The sequence below is a fragment of the Corvus hawaiiensis genome, chromosome 3 (assembly GCF_020740725.1).
Source record: "Corvus hawaiiensis isolate bCorHaw1 chromosome 3, bCorHaw1.pri.cur, whole genome shotgun sequence".
Classification (NCBI taxonomy): domain Eukaryota; kingdom Metazoa; phylum Chordata; class Aves; order Passeriformes; family Corvidae; genus Corvus; species Corvus hawaiiensis.
In genome coordinates, this window is record NC_063215.1 from 100,426,699 (window position 1) to 100,452,747 (window position 26,049).

The 26,049-nt window shown below is 48.0% G+C and overlaps 1 protein-coding gene across 1 annotated transcript; it reads left to right on the plus strand.

Annotated features, from left to right (window-relative positions):
• The first annotated feature begins 14,225 nt into the window (after window positions 1–14,225).
• DSTN (destrin, actin depolymerizing factor) lies at window positions 14,226–25,848 on the plus strand. The gene is made up of 4 exons (XM_048297180.1): window positions 14,226–14,329; window positions 22,780–23,087; window positions 23,328–23,404; window positions 24,489–25,848. The coding sequence occupies exons 1-4, from the start codon at window positions 14,327–14,329 to the stop codon at window positions 24,596–24,598; spliced, it is 498 nt and encodes a 165-aa protein (XP_048153137.1). The 5' UTR covers window positions 14,226–14,326; the 3' UTR covers window positions 24,599–25,848.
• Window positions 25,849–26,049: the final 201 nt, after the last annotated feature.

Here is a 26,049-nt window from a genome sequence, read left to right on the forward strand (position 1 = left end):
GCCACCCCCTGGGGTGATTGGCTAAAATCCTAAAACATCCATTGTCAAAATATTTTTCTACTGTACCATAAACAAAGCTCTGCAAGGTCACAGGTGTTCATAGTTTATAGAACTCTGCTAATATCTTCCCTGAGAGAGAAAAGTCTCTCGCGGGACTGAAAAGAAGCAAGAAAAATTCTTGCTAGCAGCATATTTGTATCCACACCCAAAATCCTTGGTATTTCCTCTAAAATTCACAGCATGGCCAGGAAATTGCCTTCTTTCCCTTCTTGCCGTCCCTAGCAGTCAGGCAACCCTCCTGGATGCTGCAAGTGGCCACTTACAGTAGGATAAGTAAGCCCTGTGGCTCAGCCAGACTCAGTGCACCCCTTCACCTGGGTCAGCTTGAGCAAGCCTCCCCACAGACAGTCCCAGGGAGACCTTTTATTTATGTGGAGTGCAAGCCCACAGTGAAGATTGTGCTGCCAGACAAGGCTAGAAGGAAGCAGTGGCTCTGCAGCAATAAACACAAACCAGGAAACATGGCAACCAGCCACACCCTGTCTTGGGGCATGGCTGTGAGGAAGCGCAGAAATGTTCTCTGGTGAGGTATCTTTGCAACACAACATCCCCAAAGCCAAGTGCAGAGGAGTCAGGACGAACCAGGCACAGAAGGGGAAGTAATGCAGGGAGATGCCAGATTTTGTAAAGGCCTCTGGGGTCACAGGTGAGGTCACATCGCCTGCAAATCCCCACAGCCACGGTCCTGTCTGCAGCGTGCCAAGGCAAATGTTTTCCAAACCTGTCCTTGACACCTGTTGGAAAACTAGGGAACACAGGACCCACATTTCTCCTTTATCTGGGGAGTATCTTTTCGACTTTTCTGGTTGCTTCAGAGATATACCTCCAAAAATATGTGTGCACTGGGGGCTACCAGGAGACATAAAAGCTAGCAAGCCATCTTCTCAGAGCTTCCTTCCCATCTGGCCTGACACATTTGGACAAGAGTTCAGCACTGTTCCTGTGTTCCCACTGGGCTCCCTCCATTTCAGTCATTGAATTCACACACATCTCAGGATGCATGCAAAGGTAGTCTCCTTTTCTTCCAAACCTCCATCTTCTACTTGCTCCAGCAAGAATTCCGAGTACCACCAGCTCCATTCTAAGGTGATGCTTTCTACAAAGTCCTCACTTAGGAATTTTAGGTAGCAACTCAGAAATTAATGTTTTGAAAAGGCCTTGTCACCTCCAGTTGCTCTGGAGACCAGCAAATGCTACAGATATTTATAGACCTGGCCATGCCATCTCTAACTGCCTATCTCTCTCTTTGCATGCTCAAGCGCTTCTAATCGCCGTATACCACCCAACAACTTCCTCTGAAATGTGTGTGCTCACCACCTATTAAAGGCTGGCAAACACAGATAAATGTTTTGAGGCATGACCTGATGTATGGCTCAAAGGAATGTTGGTTTAAAAGGGGAGTAAAGCTACCCCTGCCCCAACCTTCTGGCAGCCTGACATACATTGTTTAATGTATGGTTTGGCCCTTGCCTTGCATCCAGCACAAACAGGGCCATATGAGGTCAGTAATACTGGGAAAAGCCTGAATTAGATAGAATGTAAGAGCTTGACTGCTAATTATCCATATGGCCTTGAAGCCTTGGACAGCCAGGGGTCTACTACAGGATAAACTACAGGATGATAGATACAAACACTTGGGTTCTGAAGACAAGGACTCTGATGAGTAAGATCTAGCAAGTCTGTCTATGGTTAAGACATTTCTATCTCATGTATATGATGCCCAGAGCTGCAGATCTTACTCTTACCTTAACAAAGTAACAAAAAACATCTGGAAAAAAAAAATCACACCAGGGACAGTACTTTGTATATCCTAAGCAATGGATGATCCAGGTCTAAACACAGTGGGGGACAGAGAGAATGTTTTTCATCCTCCAACTTCTTTCACACCACCCAACTGCTTAACTAGAGGTGCAGCCACAAAGTTTGCCACTACAGGCTCTCAGGGCCAGTTCTGCTTGGAGAACTGTAATTCCCTCTCTGGGAATTCCTGCACTGTGCATGTCTTTCACCAAAAATTCAGTCATCTCCTCTGGGAAAACGAAATAAGGCAACAGCTTTCCCAGTCACAAGAAGATGAGCTCAAATGTGACTTTGGGTGGCTGCACTGAGCCACCTGGAAACATCCCCTGCTCAGCTGGTAAAAGGCAACATCCAGGTGGAACATCACCCACAACCCAAGGTGGGATTTTACAGCACCTGCTCAAAACAAAGCTGGAAAGCAAAGAACAGGGTGAAACCAAAATGAGGGATGGAAGAAAACACCAAATCTGAGGTCAACATCAAAACCTAACCAAATATAAATCTCCGGACAGAAACGTTGAAGTCCAGAAGGAAAGAAGAATGAACCAAAAAAGGTTCAGGATTAAATACTCAACTCAGAACAGAACAAAATTAGTTGAGGAACAAAACAAGAGACAAAATGGGACGCAAGCAATACTAAAGAAAGTTTGGAAAAAGAAGTGTTCTCATCAGAGAAATATTAAAAAAATATATTTTGTTTTACAGAAGTATTTACTTTTTATAAAAGTCAGTATTGTTAATGAAAAAGAGACTAAACTCTGATTCCAAAATCACATGTGCCCTCATGCCTGCAGTCAGGTCCCAAAAGTCAGACATTGATACATTTCCAAACTGCAGGATTTCTAAGCCAATCTAAGGCTGTTTGTTTGCTGTCTGGAGTATAAAGCTATGAACCAAGTTTTCCATTCTGTTTGGTTATGATTTCAACATCCTATCTGGAACATTCAGCTCATGTTTTCATGTTTTTCTAAGCAACCATGAGGGTTAGAATTTTTTTTTTTTTTCAATTAGAAAATGGAGTTTCTTATGCAATATCTTTCTTCCAGCAGCTTTTAAGGAAAAAAAAAAAAAAACCTACAACATCCTGAGACTGCTGACAAAGCCATAAGGCTTAGTAACCACTGCCATATGCCATAAAAAATGCTTTTCATTTCCCCTCCACACATAACTCACTTATTTCTGTCATTCAATCTCTATCCCAAAGGTTTTACTGCAGTTTTTGCTGAACCAGTGTATTGCAATGAACTATTTGTAACTTCCTTAAAGAATTTCCATTAAAGCATGACTTGGATGGCTCAACAAGTCAATATCATTGATACTATACCTGTCATAGACAAACAAACATCTGTGCTTGGATGGGATGAAGACATCGTTTTATGGAGAAGCAGTGCTCCCAAGACCACCACAAAGGCACATGGTGCCCATCAGTGCCAGATTTTAGGTTCACATCTCAAAGGAAACTCAAAGAAGTGGAAAATCACAAGTAGACACAAAGCCCTTTCAATGATTTCATCAACAGTTTAGAAGAGCCCTCTGCTGTGTTTGTTCTGGCAAATACATGAAATATCTAAGCCTCATCAAAATGCAAGTGTTGAAGCATGTAAATAAATGATGAAGCAAGTTCTCCCACTCTAGAAGAGCTCTGGCTTTTTTTGCCAGTGGATATTCCCACACAGATGCATGCCAGCATATGCTAGTCTTCCAACATATGTCCCTAAACTCACCCTAACTTGAAACATTTCCCCTTGTCTCCCCTGGACAGCAAACTCCAACCAGAGTCAGAAGGAAGTCACATTGGACTGAAAAGTGCCAGACCTGTGTCCTTGGTTTCCTGGAGAAAAATTGCTCTCCTGGGAACTACCTGGTTTTAAAGGATTTCCTTCTCTTCCCTGGCACGATGTGACGCAGTTTCCAACAGACACTGCACACAACTTCTGTGGATCCATGACAGGAAAGATTCTAAGCCTAAAATGAGGAGACTTGCCAGGTCTCTAGAGATGTCCTTCCACCCTTCTGTCGGTGTGCTACAGAAACCTTCGCCAAACATGTCCTTTGACAGACTATCTGAGGCCAGGGACAGGAATGACACCATTTTTTATACTGCTTTTTAAGAACCTCCAAAAAAGGACATTCATTTCTTGCCCAAGTAATTTGGTCTTGCTGCTTTGCTATCCTCATCCCTGGAAACACTTTTCTGATTCCAAACTCTGATGTCCCTTGCTGTGATCTAATACTAATACAGCTAGCAGGAACACAGAGAACACATTACTCTGCCACAGATGACCTCACATCAATCACACCAGCCCCCAAAAAGGGAGCAGAGTCATTTTTCCAAACTTACTGTAGTGTTCTGATGACTATTTCTTCACCAATTATTAATTAATTAATCATTATTCAATTATACCAATTGTATTTCAACTATATCAATTATCTTTTCCTTGAAGTGTGAAAGACTTGGGTGCTCAGCAAAGTAGGAATGTGGGAGGTTGAAATACGTGTTTGCGAAAGTGCCAGGTAAGAGCAGGAAAGAAACTAGGCATTGGAAGGCAGGAGAGTAGACGGAAAAGGTCAGAATTACATTGTCTGGGGGAGTAAATGCTTCAACCCTGTAATCAAACAGAAAAAGTCCTATCACTGGTGATTAAAAACTCAAATTAGTACCAAACTAAACCTACTGCATGTGCCAACACTCTTTCTAGAAGCACAGGTGCCACATTCTTCTCTGTAGGTCAACTAGCAGCAAGGGTATGGCTGCAGGCAGACCTTCTCCAGCTCTGCTATTCTATCAGCAAGACTGTCCAAAACCACCAGAGTGAGGAGAAATGCATTGCTGTCACCACATTTCTACCTGCTCACTGTGTTTTCTCTCATTAGCCAGCCTCAATATTTCCAGCCTCCATGTTCTCCCATTCCTAAGAAACCTGCAATGAAAGGGAAAAACTCACCCAAGCACTAAAATAATATTGTTTTAAAGACAGAGCAGTCATCACAGAGTCCGGCCCTTACTCCAAGAGCTGGGATCCGGTGGAGATTCAGGGATTTTTTTTTGCCACGATGGCCTCTGTTTTCTCACCATAGGCCTGGTATGAGGAATGGGAGCTCCCTGGTGGCAAAACGTGAATTTGCAAAGATGGACTCTCACTGGCCCCTGCTCATATGGAAGTCTCGGGATAACAGGAACACAGTCCTGTGCTGCCCTCTCCCAGGGCGCTGAGACCAGTCACCCCTGAGCACTGAACACGATGGTGTCTGGTGCAGGTGTGCCTGTTTCAGAGCCCAGCACAACTCCCAGCTCCTCCTCACAACCCTGCATCCCTTTCTCCAGCCCAGGCATGCACACTGTGCTGGGACACACATTCACAGGCCAGGAGGTACCTGTGTTGGGTTAATGACAAAATCAACAGCAACCAGATTACTGTCACCCATCCAGCTTTCACAACACCCCAAAACAGAACCAAGACCCAGCCACAACCTAAGGGAATTTGGGGGAAAAAGAGCTTGGACTGCCATGATTTTCACAAAACAAGAGGCCTCTACTTTTTCCTACCTGATTTTTAGCACTGCCTTCTTAGGCAACAGTCCAGATCAAGTGCCCAGCAGCCCTTAAATAGTTAGGGACCCCAGGGGATCTGGAAGAACCAAACCACTCCACCTCACACAGACAGTACACATACAAGGTTTACTCCTCAAGGCCCACCTTGACATCTGGTTCTGAGCTGGGTCCCACTGCTCCTCTCTGCCTGAAGATTAGCAGACCCACAATCTGGACACTCCTGGCATATCCAGTCCCTCCAAGGGATCTGGAAAAGAGAGAAAACAGAGACATGTCACCAAGCCTTTCTGGAATGTGCTCTGCCCTGCAGCCCCAGCACACAGATGAACGATGCTCATGCAATCGTGGACAGCGCTTTAAACCCCAGCCCAGGGCAGAGGTCTCCTGCCCAACTGCACCTCCAGAAGGTGTAGCAAATGCCAGGAATCTTCACGGATTCAGATGGAGATGAGTCAAAACCAGAAGGGATGAAATCCACAGAAAGTTATTAAAAGTAGAGGCACAATGCCAAACTCAGGCCATTCCTGCCTGCACGTGGGAGGTTGTCAGACCATCTAGATGATCTCCTGCTGCCTGCTGACTGCCTTTGTCTATCCTCCCCAGGTATCTCCTGCCAGGAAGAGGAGACCAGACTAGACAGACCTCTGATCCAACCCAGAACAGCTCTAAAGGGAGCAGAGCTGTCACATCTCAGGCTGTAGCAGAGCCTGCCCTTGGGCACTGCCCTCTGCAGCTCTCTAATCCTTCTTCCCAGACTGAGAAATTGCACCATGCTCCAGGAATGACCCAGAGCTGGACAAGTTTGTCAGCTTAAGCCTCTCTATAAGAAATAGTCACAGCAGCTGGGGAGAGACAAGAACAGCAGACAGGTGGACAAAGCCACAGAGGCTTCCGAAGGGGGGGAACAGAGGAAAATAAAAAGGAGACAAAATATAGTTGGAAACTGCTAGTTTGCATCTGGCTGAGAAAGTCAGGAGTGCTCTCTGACAGACGTACAGACAAATTCCTTTCATGCCACCAGATGGTGCCGTGCCTTCAGTCACCAGCAGGCAGCTGGTCTGGGACAACAGCCCTCCGCTCCTCTCCACTGCGTCCCATGGGCACTGCCCTCAAACTGCTGGGAGAAGGGAAGAGACAGCCTCGCCCTGCCCCAGGGCCCCGACTCGCCAGCGGAACATCTCCAAGCTGCAGGGCCACTTCCACCCTGAGCCGGGGTGAGGCTGACGCTGAATCTGGGACTGAGACAGTCGGGATCCGGGAGAGGAGTGGAAATCAGCCACCTGCCTGGAAGCCGATGGAGCTGGAGGGAAGGTCAGGAGTACCTTTTTGAACACAGCAAGAGCAAAGCATCACAGGATGGGAGAAAGACTTCTGTGATGGGCAATCTGACAGGGGAAGCACTGTCCAGGAGCTGTGTTTTGGTAACATTCAAGTCTTTCGGAACCAGCAGAAGTGTCAGAGCCCTAGGGAAGGATGACAGGGTAGCTTGCACCGGGAAGAAGTTGCTCTGGCTGGCCAGATTCAGCCCATACACCATCGACTGGCAACCTGTGCCTCCAGGCCCCCTTCAGAAATGCAGCTGTAACCCTGCTCCTTGCCACCACCCACATGCAGCTTGTTGGGTGACCACCCATGGAGAGATCTGAGCTGTGCCACTCAGGCAGTGCAAAGGCTCAGAAGGAGACCATTGCTTGGCTGAAGACTGGGAATACACAGGCTCACCCAGCTGATCCATCCCCCCACACCAGCCAGCCTTCCTCCACTCTGTGTGCCTGAAGAGAGCCAGCAGACCAAGCACAGGCCACCAGTACAGACTGAGGCACACAGAACAGATCTAAAGAGGGTGGTGGGAATGCTCTATTCACACTACCCTGTTTTTCAGTGGAGACTTCCCCACAGCCACTTCCCCGGACAAGAGCAACCACAGCAGGTATATATAGCTCACCATGACCCCGCTGTCAACCCAGAGCTATAAATACAGCTAGAGCAGAGATACAGCTATCGAGCCACTCTTGACTCCATTCAGAATCTGTGCAGAAAGACCACATCCTGCAGGCCCACAACACAGATAGGAGAGGCAAAGGGAACTCTCAGAGACTCCCATCCACAGCACGCTTGCAGGAAACACAGCAAGACCCTCTTCTTCCCATTTTGTCTCTCTGCAATGTCCTCCTACTCCCCCACCTCACCTAGCACAGCCTAAGTGGCAGTAGTGGTAGGAGTGTTGTCCATCCATGTGTGAGGCTCAGGTTCACCAGGAAAGCAAAGCCCTTTTTGAGACTACCTCATGTATCGGAAGGCAAAAAAACTGATTTGCTTGCTCTCCCCAGCACCACCCATAAAACACTGCTGGCACAGCCAGCTCCCATAGCTCTCAGATCCGTGCAGTCCCAGACTGTGGGCAGATTTGTCCTGCAGCCCATCCCAGTTGTGCTCCACAGGCACTGCCAGTGCTGTGGCTTCTCTCCAGTGTCACAGCACATGGCTGTGCTTTGGAAATGAGTGCTTACCTCTCCATACCCACCTCTGCAACTCAGGCCTCCAGTGAATTCTCAGAGCATTCCCCAGAAATCATATTCAATGCTTCTTAATTATCTTTTGTCAGTTTTGAAGGGCCTTTCACTACCCTCTAGCAAATCCTCCACAGGTACAAGGCTGATGTTTTCACTACCCTCTAGCAAGTCCTCCACAGTTAAAAGGCTGCTGTTGATGAACATCCATAATGCTGACTAATATGTCTCATTGCTTCCTTTTTCATTACCCCATGCATTTCTTATGGTTAGACAGTAAGCAGATTAGGGGTGGGGATTTTCCAGTCTATGCCTGTACATCACCTTGCCCTATACATGGGGTAGGGCTAATTCACCTCCCATCTAATCTTACCCTCGGAAGCCCTCCTTAAAATGAACTCCCAATTCCAACAAGAGCCAAGCCCCCCCCGTTCCAGAGAGCCAAACCCAGACAGGTTCAATAAGTGGCCACAGCCCTGACAAACTCAGACAGGCCTGCAGTTCCCAAGCCAAAACAAGGGTCCATCCTGCAGGAACAACACACGTCCAAAAAGTTTTGTTATTCTGATGCTGCTGAGCACAAACTGTGTTGTAAGAAAACTAAACTGCTACAACAACCTTCTGTCTGGGTTACAGTGTGAGGAGTGGGGGTTCACTAATTCAGGAAATAAAATAATTATTAATGGCATTGCAGATGGCAATTACTAATGGCATCAGCAGCAACCACCTCCACACCTGGAACAAAGCCCACATAAGCCACAAATGCTTATTCTCCAAGAAATCCCTGCAGTCGTGCCGCATTCAGTGTAGCAGCACTATCATCTTACATGCGCAGAGCAGAGATGGCCCGAAGGGTCGGGTGTTACCCGGTAAAGGCAGAGAAGAATTCATCACCACAAATTTCCTGCCCGGGGCTGTGAGAGCCGTGCAGCCTCTCTGGGCTCAGCCCTCCCCCTCTATAAAAGGGGTTGCACACACAGCCCTGTCTCACGGCAAAAGCTCTAGAGCACAATCACAGAGAATTTTCTGCTGCAAAGCATTCGAGTAATGCAGGCAGAGATGTTGCTTAAAGCTTTACCCACTGGTTCAAGGCCTCTGTATTCAACACGAGCCTCCCTTCTCAGACTGACAGGGATTTAAGGTCCAATTCCCGTGTATGCAGGGAAAACACATCATTGTAAGTTTTGTACATTGCCTGTTCTCAGGATTTAAGCGAGAGTTGAGCAGTGGCCAGCCCTTAAGCTGATTCTGGAGCAAGAGGCATTTCATTCTCACCATAAAAAGTATTTCAGACAGGCTTTAGTGGCAACAAAATCAAAGGGGGAAAAAAAAAAGCCAGGTAGAAGAGTAGCTTGATGACATTCTTGCTTACTTAAATTGACATGAAGCTGTTCCACTCCTGAGCTACCTTCTTGTGTTATTTCCTCCTTTGTCTTTCTAGTGGAGAAAATGCCCCAGGGGTAATGAAGCATTGAGCTACCTTCCCCATCCCACTCAGTCCAGACCAATTCTGATGAGGCTGATAAAATCCACCCAGTTTTACAGCAGCAGGCAGGGTCAAATTTTAGTCTGGTTGTTCATAGCCTGCAGTTTTCACCACGCGGAAATTAGAAGGATTGCAACCTGCAGCAATTGTGGAAGCTGATAGCAAATTAAAGGGAATACAAGTTCTGGCATTCATCTGTAGCAATTTAGGAACAGCCTTTTCATTACTGTAAAAATAGCAAGTACTGATAAGCAGCATCTAGCTCTGATTCTACCCATACTGTAACACACTAAATCTCAAATTGCAATACAGAAAAAGCAGGAACAATGTCAACGCTTCAAAAACAGGAACCTAACCTAACGGGGGAAAGCAGCTTGTCCAGACTCACGCCATAGGCTATGAGAGGGCTTTGGACCAAACATCAGGTTCTTGGTTCCTGCATCCTGTCTGCTGCACCACCTCCTCAGCAAAGGGATGGAGCATCACAACAGTTCCCAGAAATCGCCCTTAGAGTCTCCTGCCCCCAAATTACCCTTTAAATTTTTACTCCAGTGCACCTACTAAGCAGAATGTTTCAGCAATGCACAGCCATGGGCTCCTCGTGGGGTTTTTTTCTGCCAGTGAAATAGCTATGACTGTAAGGTTTACAGAGACTTTCTGTTCCTGTCTAAAATTATCTTTGCTGATCCTTGCGACGCCAAGACCACAGAGCCAATATTCCATAAGCCCTGAGAAAAAGGCACTGTATTTCAGGCACACTCAGCTAGTGTTGTTACAGCAGCATCCATCACCCACGACCAAAGCTCTGGGTCACCACCGCGCCAGACCTTGCACAAGGGGACACTGCCTGTTCCTTTGCTGCATCAGACAGCACAGAGAGTCAGAGTCTGGGTGCTCGGTGGTCGTTCAGCCAAAGAGGAGCATCTGTGATCCCCGCTCCAACTGCGAGATCAGGGCAAAAGTGGATGAAAAGACGGCAGGTGGATGCAGGCAGATGGGGGAAGCGGGGCTAAGAGGGAGACAACAGCAATTACCATAAGCAGCGGCAGCCTCAGCTCACCAGCTGCCTTGCCGATTGTCTGCCTCCCCAATTTCCAACAGCAAAGCAGCAATTTGCCGACGAGCACAGTCAGTAGCCAAGGCTGCCCCTCAGGACTGAAACTATCAGGGAAAACAAACGATTTCCATGGTACAAAAGCATGGCTTGCAGGGCTGTGATGTAGGAGTTTGCCTAAGTAAGGCATGGAGCACGCAGCTCAAAACAGACACCAAATACTTCAGAGCGAAAGGCTAAAAAAGGAAGGTTTTAGAGGAGGAAATGAGTCAGTAGCTTGGAGGACGGGAGGGGGAGTTCAAATAGCTGAGGCATATAAAGTAAGCAAGTAGTCACCATCTCCAAAGCTAGAAAGTCAGCAAAGTGGATGTATTGATCTCAGGTTTTTGTTGATGTCGGGTCTCATTCAAAAACTGAGTCCATGGGTGACTTTTTATATTGACCATGCTGGATTTTGCAGCGATCCTTCACTGGGCAGACATTTGCCAGCTGCAGTTCGCACTGATGTTTCTGACTGGAGCCGAAGTGGTCACCACAAGCTACAGGATTGCTGGAATTTCTCAGGGTCCCCCCTGGCTGTGGGATGGATTTTTTGGGGGGCGGGGGGCGGGGGGGGAAGTTTCAGGCTGATTGCAAATACCATTTGCCTTAAGAGAGGGAGAGGGATTCACCCTTCATGATGGTTCATCCAAACATACAGCTTGAGCTTCCAGCCTAGCTTATTTATAGCACTAACACTAGGGAAAAAAAGGGCAAAGCTGGTTCAGTATTGAAAAGCAGAAGAGCTAGTAAAAAACCCCTTCCTCTCCACAATGCAATTCACAGCATTCATGTCTGTCATTGTGACAACCTCTCACTGCACTGAGAGGCTGGGGACAAAGGGGTCTCACCCCAAGGAGGCTTTAGCCTTGCTCACCATACACCAGAACAGCGGTAACAGGGTGCACAGCACACTAAGCCAGGGGCGTTGGTGCCACAGTGGCAATAACTTCCTCACCTCTGCCCAGGCCCTTGTCCCATCCAAAAGCTGGCACTGATAGAAAGGGGACTCGGAAATAGAAACAAAACTTCCTCCTGCCCTCACCAAACCAGGGAGCTCCCCCTGGGTTCAGGCACCAAGGCAAGAGCTACAGAACAGCTTCGACAGGACCCTGCTGCAAACCTGGGCTGAGGGAACCCCAGCACCCCAAAGGGTTGGGGTGATGCTTAAGGTGACAGGCACGTGAGGAGAGGGCTGTCAGGTCAGGGAGCAGCACAGGGCTGGAAAAGCAGGCTCGGTTTCCCTACACAACCAGCAGCACAGGACAGACTTGCAGCAGGGCTTCCCAAGCCATGCCATACACACTGCTAATCCCCAGCAGGCAGCTCTGGGGCAGGGCTGGAGCTCCCAGTGCCCGTGCTGGAAGAGCAGTGCAGGGTCTGTGGAGCCCTGTGCTACGGCAGGCTGGTACCACCGTAACCACACACTTGTCTATGTATTTTGGTGCACAGTTCCTGCCTCAAAGCACCACATCCACTGTGTTTAGCCTCACTGGGCTATGCTGCTTTGTCTTTTGGGGAACGAAACATTTCAAAAAGCCGCTGTGGTTGTTGGTGAGTGAGTGCCCTTCCCAGAGCAAGCACATCATTCTCATGAGGCAGGAAAAAGTGAGATATTTCTCTTACTTTGCTGGTGAAGGAGTTCTTGTCCCCGCTGAATTTCCAGTTAGATACCTTCTCAACCTACTGCAATGTTTCCAAAACCACCTCTTGGAAGAGACTGAGCCAAGAGGCCAGTTCCACCTCATTTGCCCTTATAAGTACACAGCATGAAATAGCCCCAGCCCTGTTCGTGGCCTTACATCATCTCCTCCCCAGGATGTCTCACTTCTGTACCCCTCTGTCAGAGTGAAACCCATCTACAAAGAGCAAGCCTGGAATAGTAACAGACAAATTATCCGCATCAGTTACGACTAGAAAGCACAGCTGCCCCAGGTTTCTGCTATGTGCCACTGGAGATGGAGGTCTGCTGTGGCACTGCCACATGGCACTGACCACCACTGCCTTGATTTCCTCTCCAAGCCACAATCACAGCAGGGAGGCAGGATCAGAAGTCGTCCAGAGAAACTCACTCACAGGACTGAAGCTCTCCCTACTACACAGGCACTTTATCTGACTTGTTTCAAAACTACTTTTCAAAAGGGGAAAAAAAAATTTAAATATGTCCCTATTCATTTATTGTTAATACTTCCAAAGTAAGTCAAAATTTGGGGTCAAATTTAAGCATCCCTTGATTAAATGTATCAGAAAAGGGCCTAAGGAAGAACTATCCACTCAGGCCAACTAAAGTCGTGCTGGTAGGTCTTTTGCTAGTTTCATTAAAAATCTGATGCAACAGCTTTTGCAAAAAGGAACCCCTGGCCACAGTAACTCACCCAACAGCCTAATGAAATTGGATGGCTTTTTCATTACACCCATCTTCAGCATGGGGTCTTTCAGCAACTTCTGTCTCATGTGAACAGGCCTAACACCATTTACAAAGAGCATCTACTGGGGTAGGCTGCAAAGAGGGGAAAAAATCAAATAAAAATCAAGCCCCTTTAACTAGAACAGCAATATGGATGAAAATTTAAGGTGTGTAAGCATTGCTCACACCTTTAATAGTGAAGCTTCATGATAATTGTAATGAAGTACTGCTGCCTCATAGCCCAGCCCTGAAAATGCCGCCATCGAGTCTTGTTTTTGTTGCCTGCTTACAGGGAGGCACAGACTCAACAAATAAGCTTTTGATGCTGGGGGCTTTTTGTTTATCGATTCAAGCCGGGAACATCACTGCAGTCAGGATTCGGTGATAAAAACCTAACTTTTATACATTTTGTAACATCAGCAGATGCCTTTGTACTCTGGTTACAAGCACCCCGAGCCTCGCTGGCCAGAAACATTAAGGAATGAATATTTTCGTCAGAGCGAGCAAGACTGCCGTGAACACGGAACAGCAGCTTATGCGAGCAGCAGCGTCTTCTCAGGGCCGCCTTTGTCCCGAGGACAACCCGCTCGTTGTTTCGGCCGCCGGGATGAAGCAGCGCCGGGACCCGGGCTCCGTGGGTGCCGGCGGAGAGCACTGGGCTCCTGCCGCAGCAGCCCGAGCCAATCAGCACCGCCTGCCTGAGATCGCACCAAAGTAGGTAGTGAAAAACCCTCGGAGGGAGAAAAAAAAAAAAAAGAAAAAAAGAAAAAAAAAGAGAAACTCCCACACTTCCGCCCGGCCGCCCGCCCCTAGCCGCTCCTGCTGCTGCGGCCGCCTTCTCCCGCAAGCTCCTCGCCCGCCCCACAGCCACGGCCGCCCCCTCGGACGCTCCCCGACCCCCTCACGCCCGTCCCGGTCCCTTCCAGCCGCGCTCCCAGCAGCCCGAATCCTCCTCGTGCCCTCCGCACTTTCCCCCACCGCTCCCCGAAGCCCCCAGCTCTGCCCTCAACATCTTCCCCGCCCCCCACCCCGGCCCACCTTGGAGCAGGTAACCCCGCCCACCCGGCTATTGGGCGCGCGCTATTGGCCGGCCGGCGCGTCAATCAGCCGGTACCCCATTGTGATTGGTTTAATTGGCTGGGGCGGGGCCATGCATGGCGGCCGCGGTTTTTGCCCGCTGTCCCGCTCGCGCGTGCGCCTGGGGCCGGGGCGTCGCCACGCGGGGCTCCCGCCATAGCAACCGCTTCCTCCTCCTCCGGGCACGGCGGCCGTGACGTCGGCAGCGCTTCCGCCCGGCTCGCGCCCTCGCAGCTTCTCTTCCTGCCGCTGGAGCCCGCGCCGCGCCCAGACACCCGAGGGAGCCGCCGCCGCCGCCGCACCGCGCTCCGCCACCCGCCCGCCGCGCCCCGCCGACGCCATGGTAGGGACCACGCGCCGCTGGGGGGGGGGCGTTAGGCTTCTCCGTCTCCCGCCTTCACCTTCATCCCTGGGGGAAAAAAGGGGGGAGGGGGGCGTCAGTACCGCCCGCCGCATCCCGGCCGGCGCTGTGGCTGGCGGCGCTGCCGTGCCTCGCATCGTGCCCCTTTTTCCTTCTCCGTCCCTTTCTCCCGGTCCTTCCCGTTCGCCTTTGAACTTGACGCGGCGGATCCGTTCTCCTCCCTTCCCCCCCGCCCCCATCCCGCCATGAGGCGACGGAAGGTTACTCCCACCCCGCCTTGAAGCGATGGAACTGTCCTCCCTCGTTTTCCTTCCCCCCGCCATAAGGTAATGGTACGCTCCGCGTCGCACACAGGCGCTAGGGGCGGGCGCGTCCATTCGGCTCTGGGAGGGGGGGTGTGTGAGGAGTGAGGGCGCGGCGGGAAAAGGCCGTGGGGGGGGCTGTGCACGGCACCGCCGCAGGGCGCGGCCGGGAGGGGACGGGGGGCGGTGCCCCCTCTGCTCCCCACGAGGGGCTGGGTGGGAGGGGGTCGCGGCCTCGCAGGAAGGCACCGGGCGGTGTTGGTGGGAGCCCGCCCTTCCCCCGAGGCCGGGGGCTGCCCTGCTCGGGAGGAAGCGCGGCCGCCGCCCCGGTCCCGGCGGGAGCCATCTTCCCACGGCCGAGGGGTTCGGGCCCGGCCTAGAAACCGGCGGCGGCTCCGCGGGCAGCCGGGGCCAGCACGGGCCCTCCCAGGGCCGGCTTGGGCCCCCCTCCGCCGGGCCCGGCCCGAGCCCGCAGCGCTGGTGGCGGACAAAAGGGGGAAGCGGAACCCGCCGAGGGGAATCGCTGATTGTAAAAAACAGGGTGTCGCAGCGGCTGCTCGAGGAAGCTGAAATTTTAAAGTAGTTGCTGCAAGGGCTTGGATTTTTTGGGTTTTTTTGTTTGTTTGTTTGTTTGTTTGTTTTGCTTCCCCGCACAGTGCTGGAAACATTTATCCAAGGTATAACGCTGGAAGCAAAGAAACAAAAAAAGTATTAAGCATCCGCACTGACTTGCTTGTGTTTCCTGGCTTTCAAAAAAAAGTGTCAGGGTTCTCCTTGCATAAATGGGGCAGAATAGACCAAACGCGTGTTCGACTTCATGGTGGCTCATTCTGTTTGCTTTGCCCATGCTCCATGTTTGCATCCCCGTTTATCTCAGGGGACGGAGGTTGGCAAATTTGCCTCAATTATTAGTTCATGCAGTTTTAACTGCTGCCCTGTTTTTGCTTGAGTCATGCACAAGCACTTGTCCAGCAACACACACTTGGGTGTTTTGACACACTTGCCTGGGTTAATTACCTGTGTTAGAGGTGTTATATATTGGGGTCTTGCCTTGGTATTTACCAGTAGTTTACTGAACATGTGGTATATCCAGGAAATGAATTTTTGGTCCATAGGACTGGCAGATGGGATGTACTACTAATGTCCCTGCTTTCTCTAACATCCAAGCTGGAGCATGTGGCTGGCCTGCAGCATGGAGCAGAGCTGATGGGAGTTGCAGATGATGCTGCTAAAAAGTCTGATGAGACTTGCAGCTCTCGTTCAAAAGAGGCTTGTCTCAACAAGCCAGCTACCACCTCTGCAGTATGCAAACCTAGTTAAGTGTGACTGCTCAGCATGTCAGGCTTCATCTTGCTTCGGAACCAGGGAATTCCCAAGTCAGTCAAAACTACTATTTCTCATTGTGATCTTGTTTTTGCAACAGGGTTTAGGTTGGCTTTTTTGAGATGCTGCAGATGAACTTGGTTTTGGGCAGAGTGAAGGCCTTCTGGCAAAGTACAGTGGTGCCAGCAGGAGGGCATCCTTTCGTATCAAAAGAGCTTGGATTTTCAGCTTTTGTGTCTTGCCACAATGTTCAGTTTCTTTGCTACTGGATTAAATGAGTCCAAGGTCTTTGGAGGACCGTGCAAATTATTTTTCTTGGTTGTTAGTCAGTGCTGTGCCCAGATCTGTGTAATTACAAGGTACATATGCCTCATATACAAGATAACAGCCTCGTGACAATTGGTGGTGTGGGTGTCTGGCATGCTCCTACTCGCCTTGTCAGAATCACTATCAAGAGGCTCCTGCTGGGCGCAAGGGCTGACCTAAGCAATCCCATGTGAGAGAGCCTGGATACAACCAGGACTCTCTTGTGAAGCTGTTCTCAGCCTCTTCCTCAACTGGTTGTTCAGCATTCACAGCAATCTCCTCAGAAGAGGAGGATCCCTCAGTAACAAGTATCAGGGATGCCCAGATCTGGCCTTCAGAGCCTGGTTTCGAGGGTGACATTTAAGCTTTAGGTTGCTGTAGGTGCCTGGAGGGCCACAAGTAAATTCTTATGGGCATTTAGGCTCATAATAGCTGGTTTGTGTGCTGAATGTATTTCTGAGAAGCTTTGATTTTCTGCAAGAGTCCTGTTTCACACCAGCTTCCACCAGCATTACCTTAAAAACTTACATTTCAACACAGGAATGGGTGCTACTGAAAACTTCTGCCCTGCTACTACTGGCCACTGCAGTTCCTGTTTTTCAGCACTGTTGCTGGGATTGCCTTTTGTGGGTATTGCTTGTTCTGCCTACCTTGATAATTAAATCGGGAGTGAACTTCATGGTGGCTCAGAGAAGGAGATAATTTCCTCTTTGGCTGAAAGCTGAGGAAATGACCTTCAGGAATTCGAAGGATAGCTTTTTTTTTTCTTTCTTTTTTTTTTTTTAATAATTCCTTTCCTACTCATCTCTCCTTGTCTTGTTGATAACCTTTCTTCTTGTCAGGGGGCAAAAAAATAAAAGCTGAATAGAGTTTTGATTCCTCCCCCTACACCTTCCCCCTACCAAAAGAGACCAAATAATGCAAAATAAAAACTTGAGTCTAGTTGGCAGGGTCTGTCTACAAGTGATATGCAGATGACTCTGTACTTCTTGCTGGTTTATGGTGTGCAAATAATGGCCTCTTACACAACAGCAGTAAAAGGCTGTTAGTTCTGTTTCCTGTCAGGCTTCAGATGCACAGGCTGTCCCCTGTAAATGGAGGTGTCTGTCCAGCTGTAGGTAAGCAGGAAGGAATGTGGGCCCTTCTGGACTCCTGAAGTCACTGGTGTTCCCACACTGTTGCTGGTCTCTGGGATGAAGTTGAAATAGTCACTCCTTGCACTTCCTCCTTGCATTGCCACCTTTCCTGCTCAGTAAAGTGGGGATGATAATATCAGATGTGTTTTCTTGAGTGCGCAAATAACAGATTAAAAGCCGAGCAGTGTTTAATATCTTACGGTTTTGACCACCTACATTTTCAGTTGGCTTGTTGGCCTTAGGTGACACCTTTCCAGAGGCCTCATTTGGCAAAACTTTCTTTCAGCTGTGACTCTCCCTTTCTGCTAAGCACTCCCACAACTGCCTTGGCTTAGTTTTCCCCTCAGGTTGCTGGTGATGGCCCAGGACATTTCATTGTGTGGCAGTGCAAGGGACAGCTCTGTCCCTGAAGGGTGCTGTCCCAGACCAGTCGGGTGGAAATAGGTTTAATTGAAAAAGTATTTGTTACATGTACTATGACACATTAGTGAGTCAGAGGGAAGTGCCACATGGCTCCACAGGCAGCTCTGGCAGTGGCAGGGAATTTTCAGAGGTAGATAGGAGGGAGGGTATGCCAGGGATGGGGAAACAGGGTTTGCTGAAGAAACTAAGAACCAAATACATGCCAATTATCTGACCAGCAAACCTGGGAGCAGTGTTCTCAAATCTGCCCTTGCAATTAAACGAGGTGTGCTTTAATAAATTCTTGGTGTCAGATTCTGGAAAAATTGATTATGTTTTTCCAAGAAGCAAAAGTTTCCACTTGAGTAGCTGTGGATAGTTCATCCTGGTGTGTACAATGTGTGTGTGTGGTTCCTAGACAAAACAAGTCAGGAACTGCATCTTGAAATGGCTCTGGAGATAATGCGTGCGCAGGCACCACTATGGAGAGTTCTTGGGCTCTAATCACAGGAGGGAAAACCAACGCTCTAAAATTCTCAAGACTTAAACCCAAATTTAGTCCTTCAAACTTGTCTTGAGGCAAACTAAGTCATTAGCTTAAGGTCTTCTTAGATGTCTTACAGTTGAGGAAAGCAAAGGCTCTTCTTAGGTAAAATATTTTAAGTATTCAAGAGAAATGCTGAAGCTCACAGCACTTCCTAACAAAAGAGAAGTAAAATTTTGTTGTGTCAAAGTTGTGTTTTAGTGCAGGTTTGCTACAAATCCAGTTTATCAGGTGTCTGGCATGTCTCTCACTCCTGAAATGGCTTTCTGTATGTGGGGATTTTCTTGAGAAAGCTTTGGATTCTTCTTCAGTCTTCCCCAATTCAGATTAAATTTCAGTTTGGGTACTTGGCAATGGAGGCAAAATGTTGGGAGCTCTTAGTGGAGGCAGCTGGGTCTGGCTCCTGCAGGTGGAAGGCTGCTGGACAGAAGGCTCCCTCTTTGGGCTGCCCTGTGGAGGGCGGGCATCGTGCTCTCCCAAGACTTCTGCAGAGCTTTGCACTTCAGGCAAGAAGGAGGCTTTATGAACAAGAGCCGCTGTGTTCCTGCAGTGCCTGCTGACAAGGCAGTGAATGCAGTGCCCGCCTCAGGTGCCTGCAGCAGGCTGTGTGAGATCCAGTGGGGATACTGTCATGAGTGCCGCGGGATAATGTGTGAGGGGCTCAGCTCCCAGGGTGTGCTGTGTCTGCAGCAGTTGCATGGAGGTGCTGGGGGACAACTCAGTTTTGTTGATTCCTTCAGGGAAACTCACTCTGTCCCTTCTTTCCTGAATGTCTCCCTGAATGCGCTGTCCTGGCATCATTTTCCCATCTGGGAGTTAGGTGGCTTGTCTGCTTGCTGCTGCCTTGTTGCAGTTAAAGGTCTGTCTCCTACAGTGAAATGTCACCAGCTGGCTGATGGTCAGGGATCCCACAAGTGCCTGCAGTATGTGCTGCTCACTGAACCAGCCCCCATGTGCCAGTCCAGAGCTGGATAACTGCTTCAATCCTGAAAAAGGAACAGGACCAGGCTGGCTGCTGAAGCTCTACAGTGTTGAAGGCACAATGCACAAGATTATAACCAATGTGCTGTATTGAGTCTTCTGAGCAGAACCATATCTAGCCAAAGAGGGAAAATCCAGACTAACAAATGTTTTCTCTGTCATTACTGGGAGGGTGGAGGCTTCTCACCAGATCTTCTGGACAAGACAGCAGAGATTAGGTTAAAATGTTGCTTGAGGACGTGTATTTAGAGTCTGGCATTTCTCCTTGTTCCAGTGCTCTTAGCAGTCATCCTGTTGCTGTTCTACATGGAGTGGTTGCAACTACCTTACAACAAAAGCTGCCTGGGGTTTGAGTTTTTTTCATTTTTAAGTGTGTTTGTGAAGCCATTTGTGGCTGGTACAGGCCCGGGGTTGAAGAGGGAGCCCTGCAGTTATGGCAGTAGATCCTCTTTTCAGAGGGAATTGGTTTGTTGCACTGGCTCATTTCAACCCATACTGCAACACGGCTATAGGGTGTTCTCAGATGGAACAAATCTGCATTGTCCCTGGCAATACAATGGCTGCTAATGTCAGCCTGTGTGATGAATCCAGGGGTTGTACAGCAGCTGTGAAAAGGAGTAGCACCAGCTACTAACAGCCTTTTGCTTTGGAAAGCTAAAAAATCCAGTTCTCACCGTTTTCCCTTCAGCTTCTGGTCAGTCCCAGTTATCAGCTGCAGTTTAACAGTGAATTTTGAGTTTCCAGACTAAATACTTCCAACATTTTTGGAATCTGAACTGACTTGTCAGCAGTGCTCAGATTCTTTTTAAAGAAACAACTTGTCTCCTGACTTGGAGACATGTGTCTGGCTGTGTAGTAGCACAAGTAAATGCACTTGACTGCACAGTTTGCATCAACCTGCAGCTCTATTGCTGCTGCTTTTGGCTCTAAGCTGAGCATTAACCTCTGTTTTCAAAGTCAACATGACATGGTGCAGAGCAATTATTTGTTGTAGTGTTGGAGCAAAACTTGAGAATTGACAAAGGTAGAGGTAGGTGACGTGAACTGCTTTTCCATTATTAATAGCTTCATTTCTATGCCAGTTCAGGCTTTCTGTGCATTTTCTAAGAATCTCGAGGGGGTTTGTGACTAAAACCCAAGTCTTACCTCCCATTGTCAGCTACTGAGGTACCATTAGCTAGAAAATAAACCTCGGGGAGGAAAAGGGTTCTCTTGAATTCACTGTGGGTTTGTCCTTAGTGAATGAAAAAATAGCTGTAGTTGCTGCACTGTTTGCCTTATTAGGTTAACTTCGTATTACGTAGAGTCTTCCCAAAGAGGCTTTTGCCCACACCAGGCACAGGGACAGGAGGAGAAAGACCTTTATTCCTCATTATCTCTGTCACACTCCAACAAAGTTCAGTGTCTCTGCACGGAGGAGGTGACACAGGAATGAGTCACTTTGAGTCCGTGTTTGCACCGTTGCTCAAATTTATCCTGAAATAGGCTTTTTCAATGTACTTTCCTCACCTTATTGGTGATATGCAGAAGGATAGCTGCCTGCCACACAGCTGAGGCACAGTGACTGAATTGCTGTTCTCCTGTCCCAAAGTGCAAGCAATTCTGCATAGATTACCCCTTATAGACAGACCGTGCATTGTAATTCTTGAGGGAGGTCCCCTTGTATTTAGGTAAACTCTGAAAGAGCACTGTTCTCCACCCTAAAGAAAAGCTGGAAAGCTGTCTCAGATTCCTGATGTATGAGATTGCCCTGGTTTTCCACGACCAGCACTTGGGAGCTCTAGAAAACTCCACAGTAATAGATTCTGCCAGCTGTGCCACCTCTCCTCACTGGGTTAGCAGTGTATGCCAGCCACTCAGAGTTACAGGAGGAGGGATGTTGGTAGAAAAAGGAGAGTCTGGGTTCATATGAGGTCCTCTGTGGTAGGTACTGGTCAAAGCTTTAAAAAAAACTCACACGTTAAGTAGGTGTCCAGTCCATAACCATCTCTCAAGGGCAGCCTGACTACCAAGTAGTTCTGCACCTCTGTCCCCCTGGTTTTGCAGCTGAACTCTGCTGTTTCTTGAAGATGCAAAATTAATCCCTTGAGCTTACATTTTGGGGCTGAAGATAAGTCTAAAAAATTGAAGAACAACCTTTAGCCTTTTTCAGTTGTGTGTCTCACCTGACTGTTGGTACTGCTGACTGTGCTCATAGCAGTGACGTATGGTGGTTTACACAGAGGGAGAAAGGCAGTTTTCCTTCTGATAGATGAGTATGAGTAATGTCACTTGAATTTGGAAGTCAAAAAAATAGTGAGGGAGGAAGCAGGATTCTAAAGGAATCTCACTGTTTATACTATGTGTAGTATTTTGAACACATAGAGTACTGGATAGGCTTCAGTTTGGTCTTTACTGCTCTGGCCATGATGTCCTTCCAGCAGTGCCTGCTGGCTTCCCACATTTGCAGTATTCACTCATGCACAGCTGCTTTTAATGTCTCCAGCTTGGTGCACTCGGAGAACAAAACTGAGATGTAAATGCTTCTACTTGCCACTTTTTTTTTTTTTTTTTTTTTTTTTTTTTCTTATTCCCAGAAAAGCATCAGACTGAAAATGCGTTTCAGCCTTTTGTCATTCTTGCTAGGTCTTGTCTTCTTTATTCTGTGCAGCTGCCTTTAACATCAGATTGATAATGCTGCATGTGCACCTCTTGCTCCAGCTTACGCAGGGGCATATGATACCACTCACTACTATTTCCCAGCTGACTCCAAGAGGGTGAGGGGGAGAACATTGAGGTGGCTTGAGCTTGTTTTAAAAACCACTGGAGTAGGTGCTGAGAAGTAGAGACGTTATCTGTTAGGACTTGCAAGTTCTCTGTTTGAAATACTGAATTCAGAGCAACTTCCCAAAGTTGGTTTGTTCAGCTAAAAACTACCACTGCGCTCCCAGTACCCCACTACATCTCTTGATCTCTAAGTCTATGTGGCAAGTATGGAATTTGGCCAGTTTTTCCTCGGTTCCTAAAGCTGCTAGCAAGCATGCTGGAAATGGCTGGGAAACTTTGAACAGAAGACCCTTGTGGGCTTGTCCAGCCAGCCTGAAACAGGGAAGAGAGCTGCTGTAATGCCAAAGGATCTGCCACAACTGAATCTCAGAGAATAAGAGGTTGGCATACCTGTAAAACTCCCCCAAAACAGTGTTCTGGTGTAAGTAGGATTGTGCCTTCTTTGGAATGGTTTTTGGTTTGGCAGTTGGTTGTGGGCAGCAGTGAGACTCCGGATTCTTTCCTTGGCTTTGGAAAAGAGGGTCTGCAGCCTTTTCTGACGAGACTCTCATGCCACGAGTGACTATTGCAAGAAGCTATTGTCTTCTAGGCTTGAATTTAAGGCAGTGCCATAATGTAGCTGGGAAAATTTGGGGTGGAAGGCCTTGAAGGTGTTTGCTGTGGTCTTTGCAGGCCTCCGGAGTACAAGTGGCCGATGAGGTGTGCCGTATCTTTTACGACATGAAAGTGCGGAAGTGCTCCACGCCGGAGGAAATCAAGAAGAGGAAGAAGGCTGTCATCTTCTGCCTCAGTCCAGACAAAAAGTGCATTATTGTGGAGGAAGGCAAAGAGATTCTGGTGGGAGATGTTGGAGTGACAGTCACCGACCCTTTCAAGCACTTTGTGCAGATGCTTCCCGAGAAGGATTGCCGCTATGCCTTGTATGATGCAAGCTTTGAGACCAAGGAATCCAAAAAAGAAGAGCTGATGTTTTTCTTGTGGTAAGCCACCTTTCCAAGTCTCACATTCCTAACGTGCAGTCCAGGCACTGTGGGTGAGGTCTGTGAGTGTTTGTATTGTCCAGGCTGTGAAAATGGCAGGCTTACAGTGAGCTGGGCAGCCTGATGCCTGTACTGTGAGCCATGAGATGTTCCACTTGTCCATAGTGGGTAGGATACTGCTTTTGTCTGGGCTGGATAATCAGTGTCACTAATTTCACTCTCTGTGGTGTCTCCCACTAGGGCACCAGAACAAGCACCTCTCAAAAGTAAGATGATCTACGCAAGCTCCAAGGATGCAATCAAAAAGAAGTTTCAAGGTACGTAATAGAACTAATGCTCCTAACTCTGCTGTGTCCCTGGAGTACACAGCAAGACTTAGTTTAGGTTTTGGGGGTTGTTTTGTCGTTGATTTTTTGAGATACTAGTGAGAGGTGAAGTGTCATGTCACAGAGCTAAAATGAGCTCTGGCTCAAATTTACATTATCTGACAAAATTTCAGAGGCACTAGAACAGTGCTCAGGACAAGAGCAGGTTTTGCAGTGTGTGATGTACCATATGGAGCAGCATGTCTGCACCATACAGACTAGAAACCATGAGATTCATAACACAAAGCTGGATTTTGTGCTGTGGCAGAGCACTTTGATCCCAGTGTCTGTTAAAATGCACAGTCTCATAAACTTACTGTGCTATAGTAAGTCAGTCTGGCTTATAGCCAGGTAGCATTCTTCAGCTCCTCAGGCTGCACTGGGCCAAAATCTTGCACTGTGCAAGACTGACAGGATCATTGTGCAGCAGTGCCAGCCTTCACAGGATGGCTTGCCCAGGGATTGGAACTGCCCTGGGAGACTGCTGTGTGCTGCACATATGGAAGTTGAGAAAAAGAAATCCTGAAGAAATTTAGCTTTTCACCATATAAGGCAGGCATGGGTTGGGCTTCCCATCCTTAAAAAGGAAGAGAAAGCACTGTTGGTTGCTTAGCCCAGCTCTCAGTCTCTGCCTGTCAGGTTCTCAGCGTGATGCTTTCAGCCACCTCTGCAGAGCCAGCAGGAGTTGAGTGAGCCCTCTCCATGTGCTTGCCTGGAGCTCCCTCCCCTGCTGTATCCAGGGCAGCACAAGAAATGAGGGATTTGCTCTAAGAGCCTGCCATGAAAGGCCAACAGTCTGAGCACTGAGCTAGTGACAGATTTCTCCCTACATGTCCCTACAGTGACATTTGGTGTGCAGCCAGATGTCTCCTGGGACATGTCAGGGAAAAACTGTCAAATTCCCTAAGCTAAGGCAGGACTTGTCTGCTTGAGTGACTGGATTGCTGCTTCTAATACTACTACCAGGTATGTTTCTTTGATTGCTTACCAGCATGCTGAAATACTGCATTATTGAGTGTTTTGCCTCTTTTTTTAGGCATAAAGCATGAATGCCAAGCAAATGGGCCAGAGGACCTGAACCGAGCTTGCATTGCTGAGAAGCTAGGAGGCTCCCTAGTCGTAGCTTTTGAAGGAAGTCCCGTGTAGATGTCATTCAGTGCCACAACTCTACAAGCATTCCATGTTTTAATAGATCAGTTATATAAAGCAAACATTCTAGGCAAGGGTTTCACTAACAGTAGGGAAGCTGTCTTGTAGAATAAAGTAGATTTTGGAGATGTAGCTCGTATGTACAAATGACCCTAAATAAATGAAATTAAGGATTTATCTTGGTGTATTAATATTTGCATTGGTTGTCCAGCCCAGTTCTGTCCCCAGTGGATTAACACTAAAGGTCTCCAAAAATTTGAGCAGTGTATCATGATAGGTGGAGAGGTGAGAATGATCTGGTTCCTGTTCTTGCTTTTCTAAACAGTAACAAGCAAAATTCAAAAACTTTTCCCCTGTAACCATTTAAGATAAAACTTAAAACCTGTGGTTAATCTTCAGCTAAAGCAACCTGTTAGCACGGAAAATGGGTTAAATTCTTAGTGCTTGCAGTTGCAGAGGTGTACCAAAAAAGCCTAATTATGAAGCTAGACATAAAACAGACACACTTTTACTGGAGAAGTAGTCCTAATCCACTTCCTTGTAAACTCACGGTGCAGTAATAATATTTAAAGGTTCACTTGTTCTGTAGGTTCAATTTTCTTGTTATGAAGTGTCTTGAGGTCTCTTTCCTCTTGAGTGATTCTATAGAAATTGCTTTTTCTGTTGACATAGTTTAATTTAGAACTACCTTTCTCTAATAATACACTTGCTAGTGGATCAGATGCTTCTGAGGCTTTTATAAATGCAGGTTCTTGTATCTGAGCTCTCTGGTTATGGGTAGTACAATGAAAAGGAACCACAACTTAAAAAATTGTATTTTCAGCCCCAGTTTTTGGTCACTTGGTCCATTTGTCCATAATTACTATTGATTTAACTTAGTAGAACCAATCAGCCTGACTAATATGGCTTGATCTGGGCTTTTTGTCTGTTAGCTTCTTTAATTCTGTAGAAATGCATGGAAATATCACCTACTAGAAAGTTTGACCTGAAATGCCTTTTGTATGGGGGGTAGAGAACATTCCTGTGCCAGCTACAGAGATCTTAAAAGCTTCCATGTTTCATTAGTGGTTGATTAAAGCTGTTTCCTTTGTGTAATGTGTACATGGGAGTTGCATAGAGTTTTCTTGTATGTCTGTAGAGAAAAAGAAAAAAAAAACCAAAACCCTTAGCCTCCAGTGCATTACTGTGATATGTTCTGTGCGTGCCAAATTTGAACAGCCTAAATAAATGGGCTTTCCCTCCCCTGGGTCAGTGACTGATTCCTCTCCAGCCTCTGGATCAGCCCTCCTGCAGCGGGGCTGGCACTGCTGGATCTGGGTAAGCACTTAGGGAGCTGCTGTGCCTTCTGCAGCTACTGCCCTTCCCTGCTCTTGGGAGAAGGAAGAGCTGGAGGGATACGGGGGGAAAGCAGGTGTGTGTCTGCAGTGTGCTCCCCTCCTTGGCCCTGC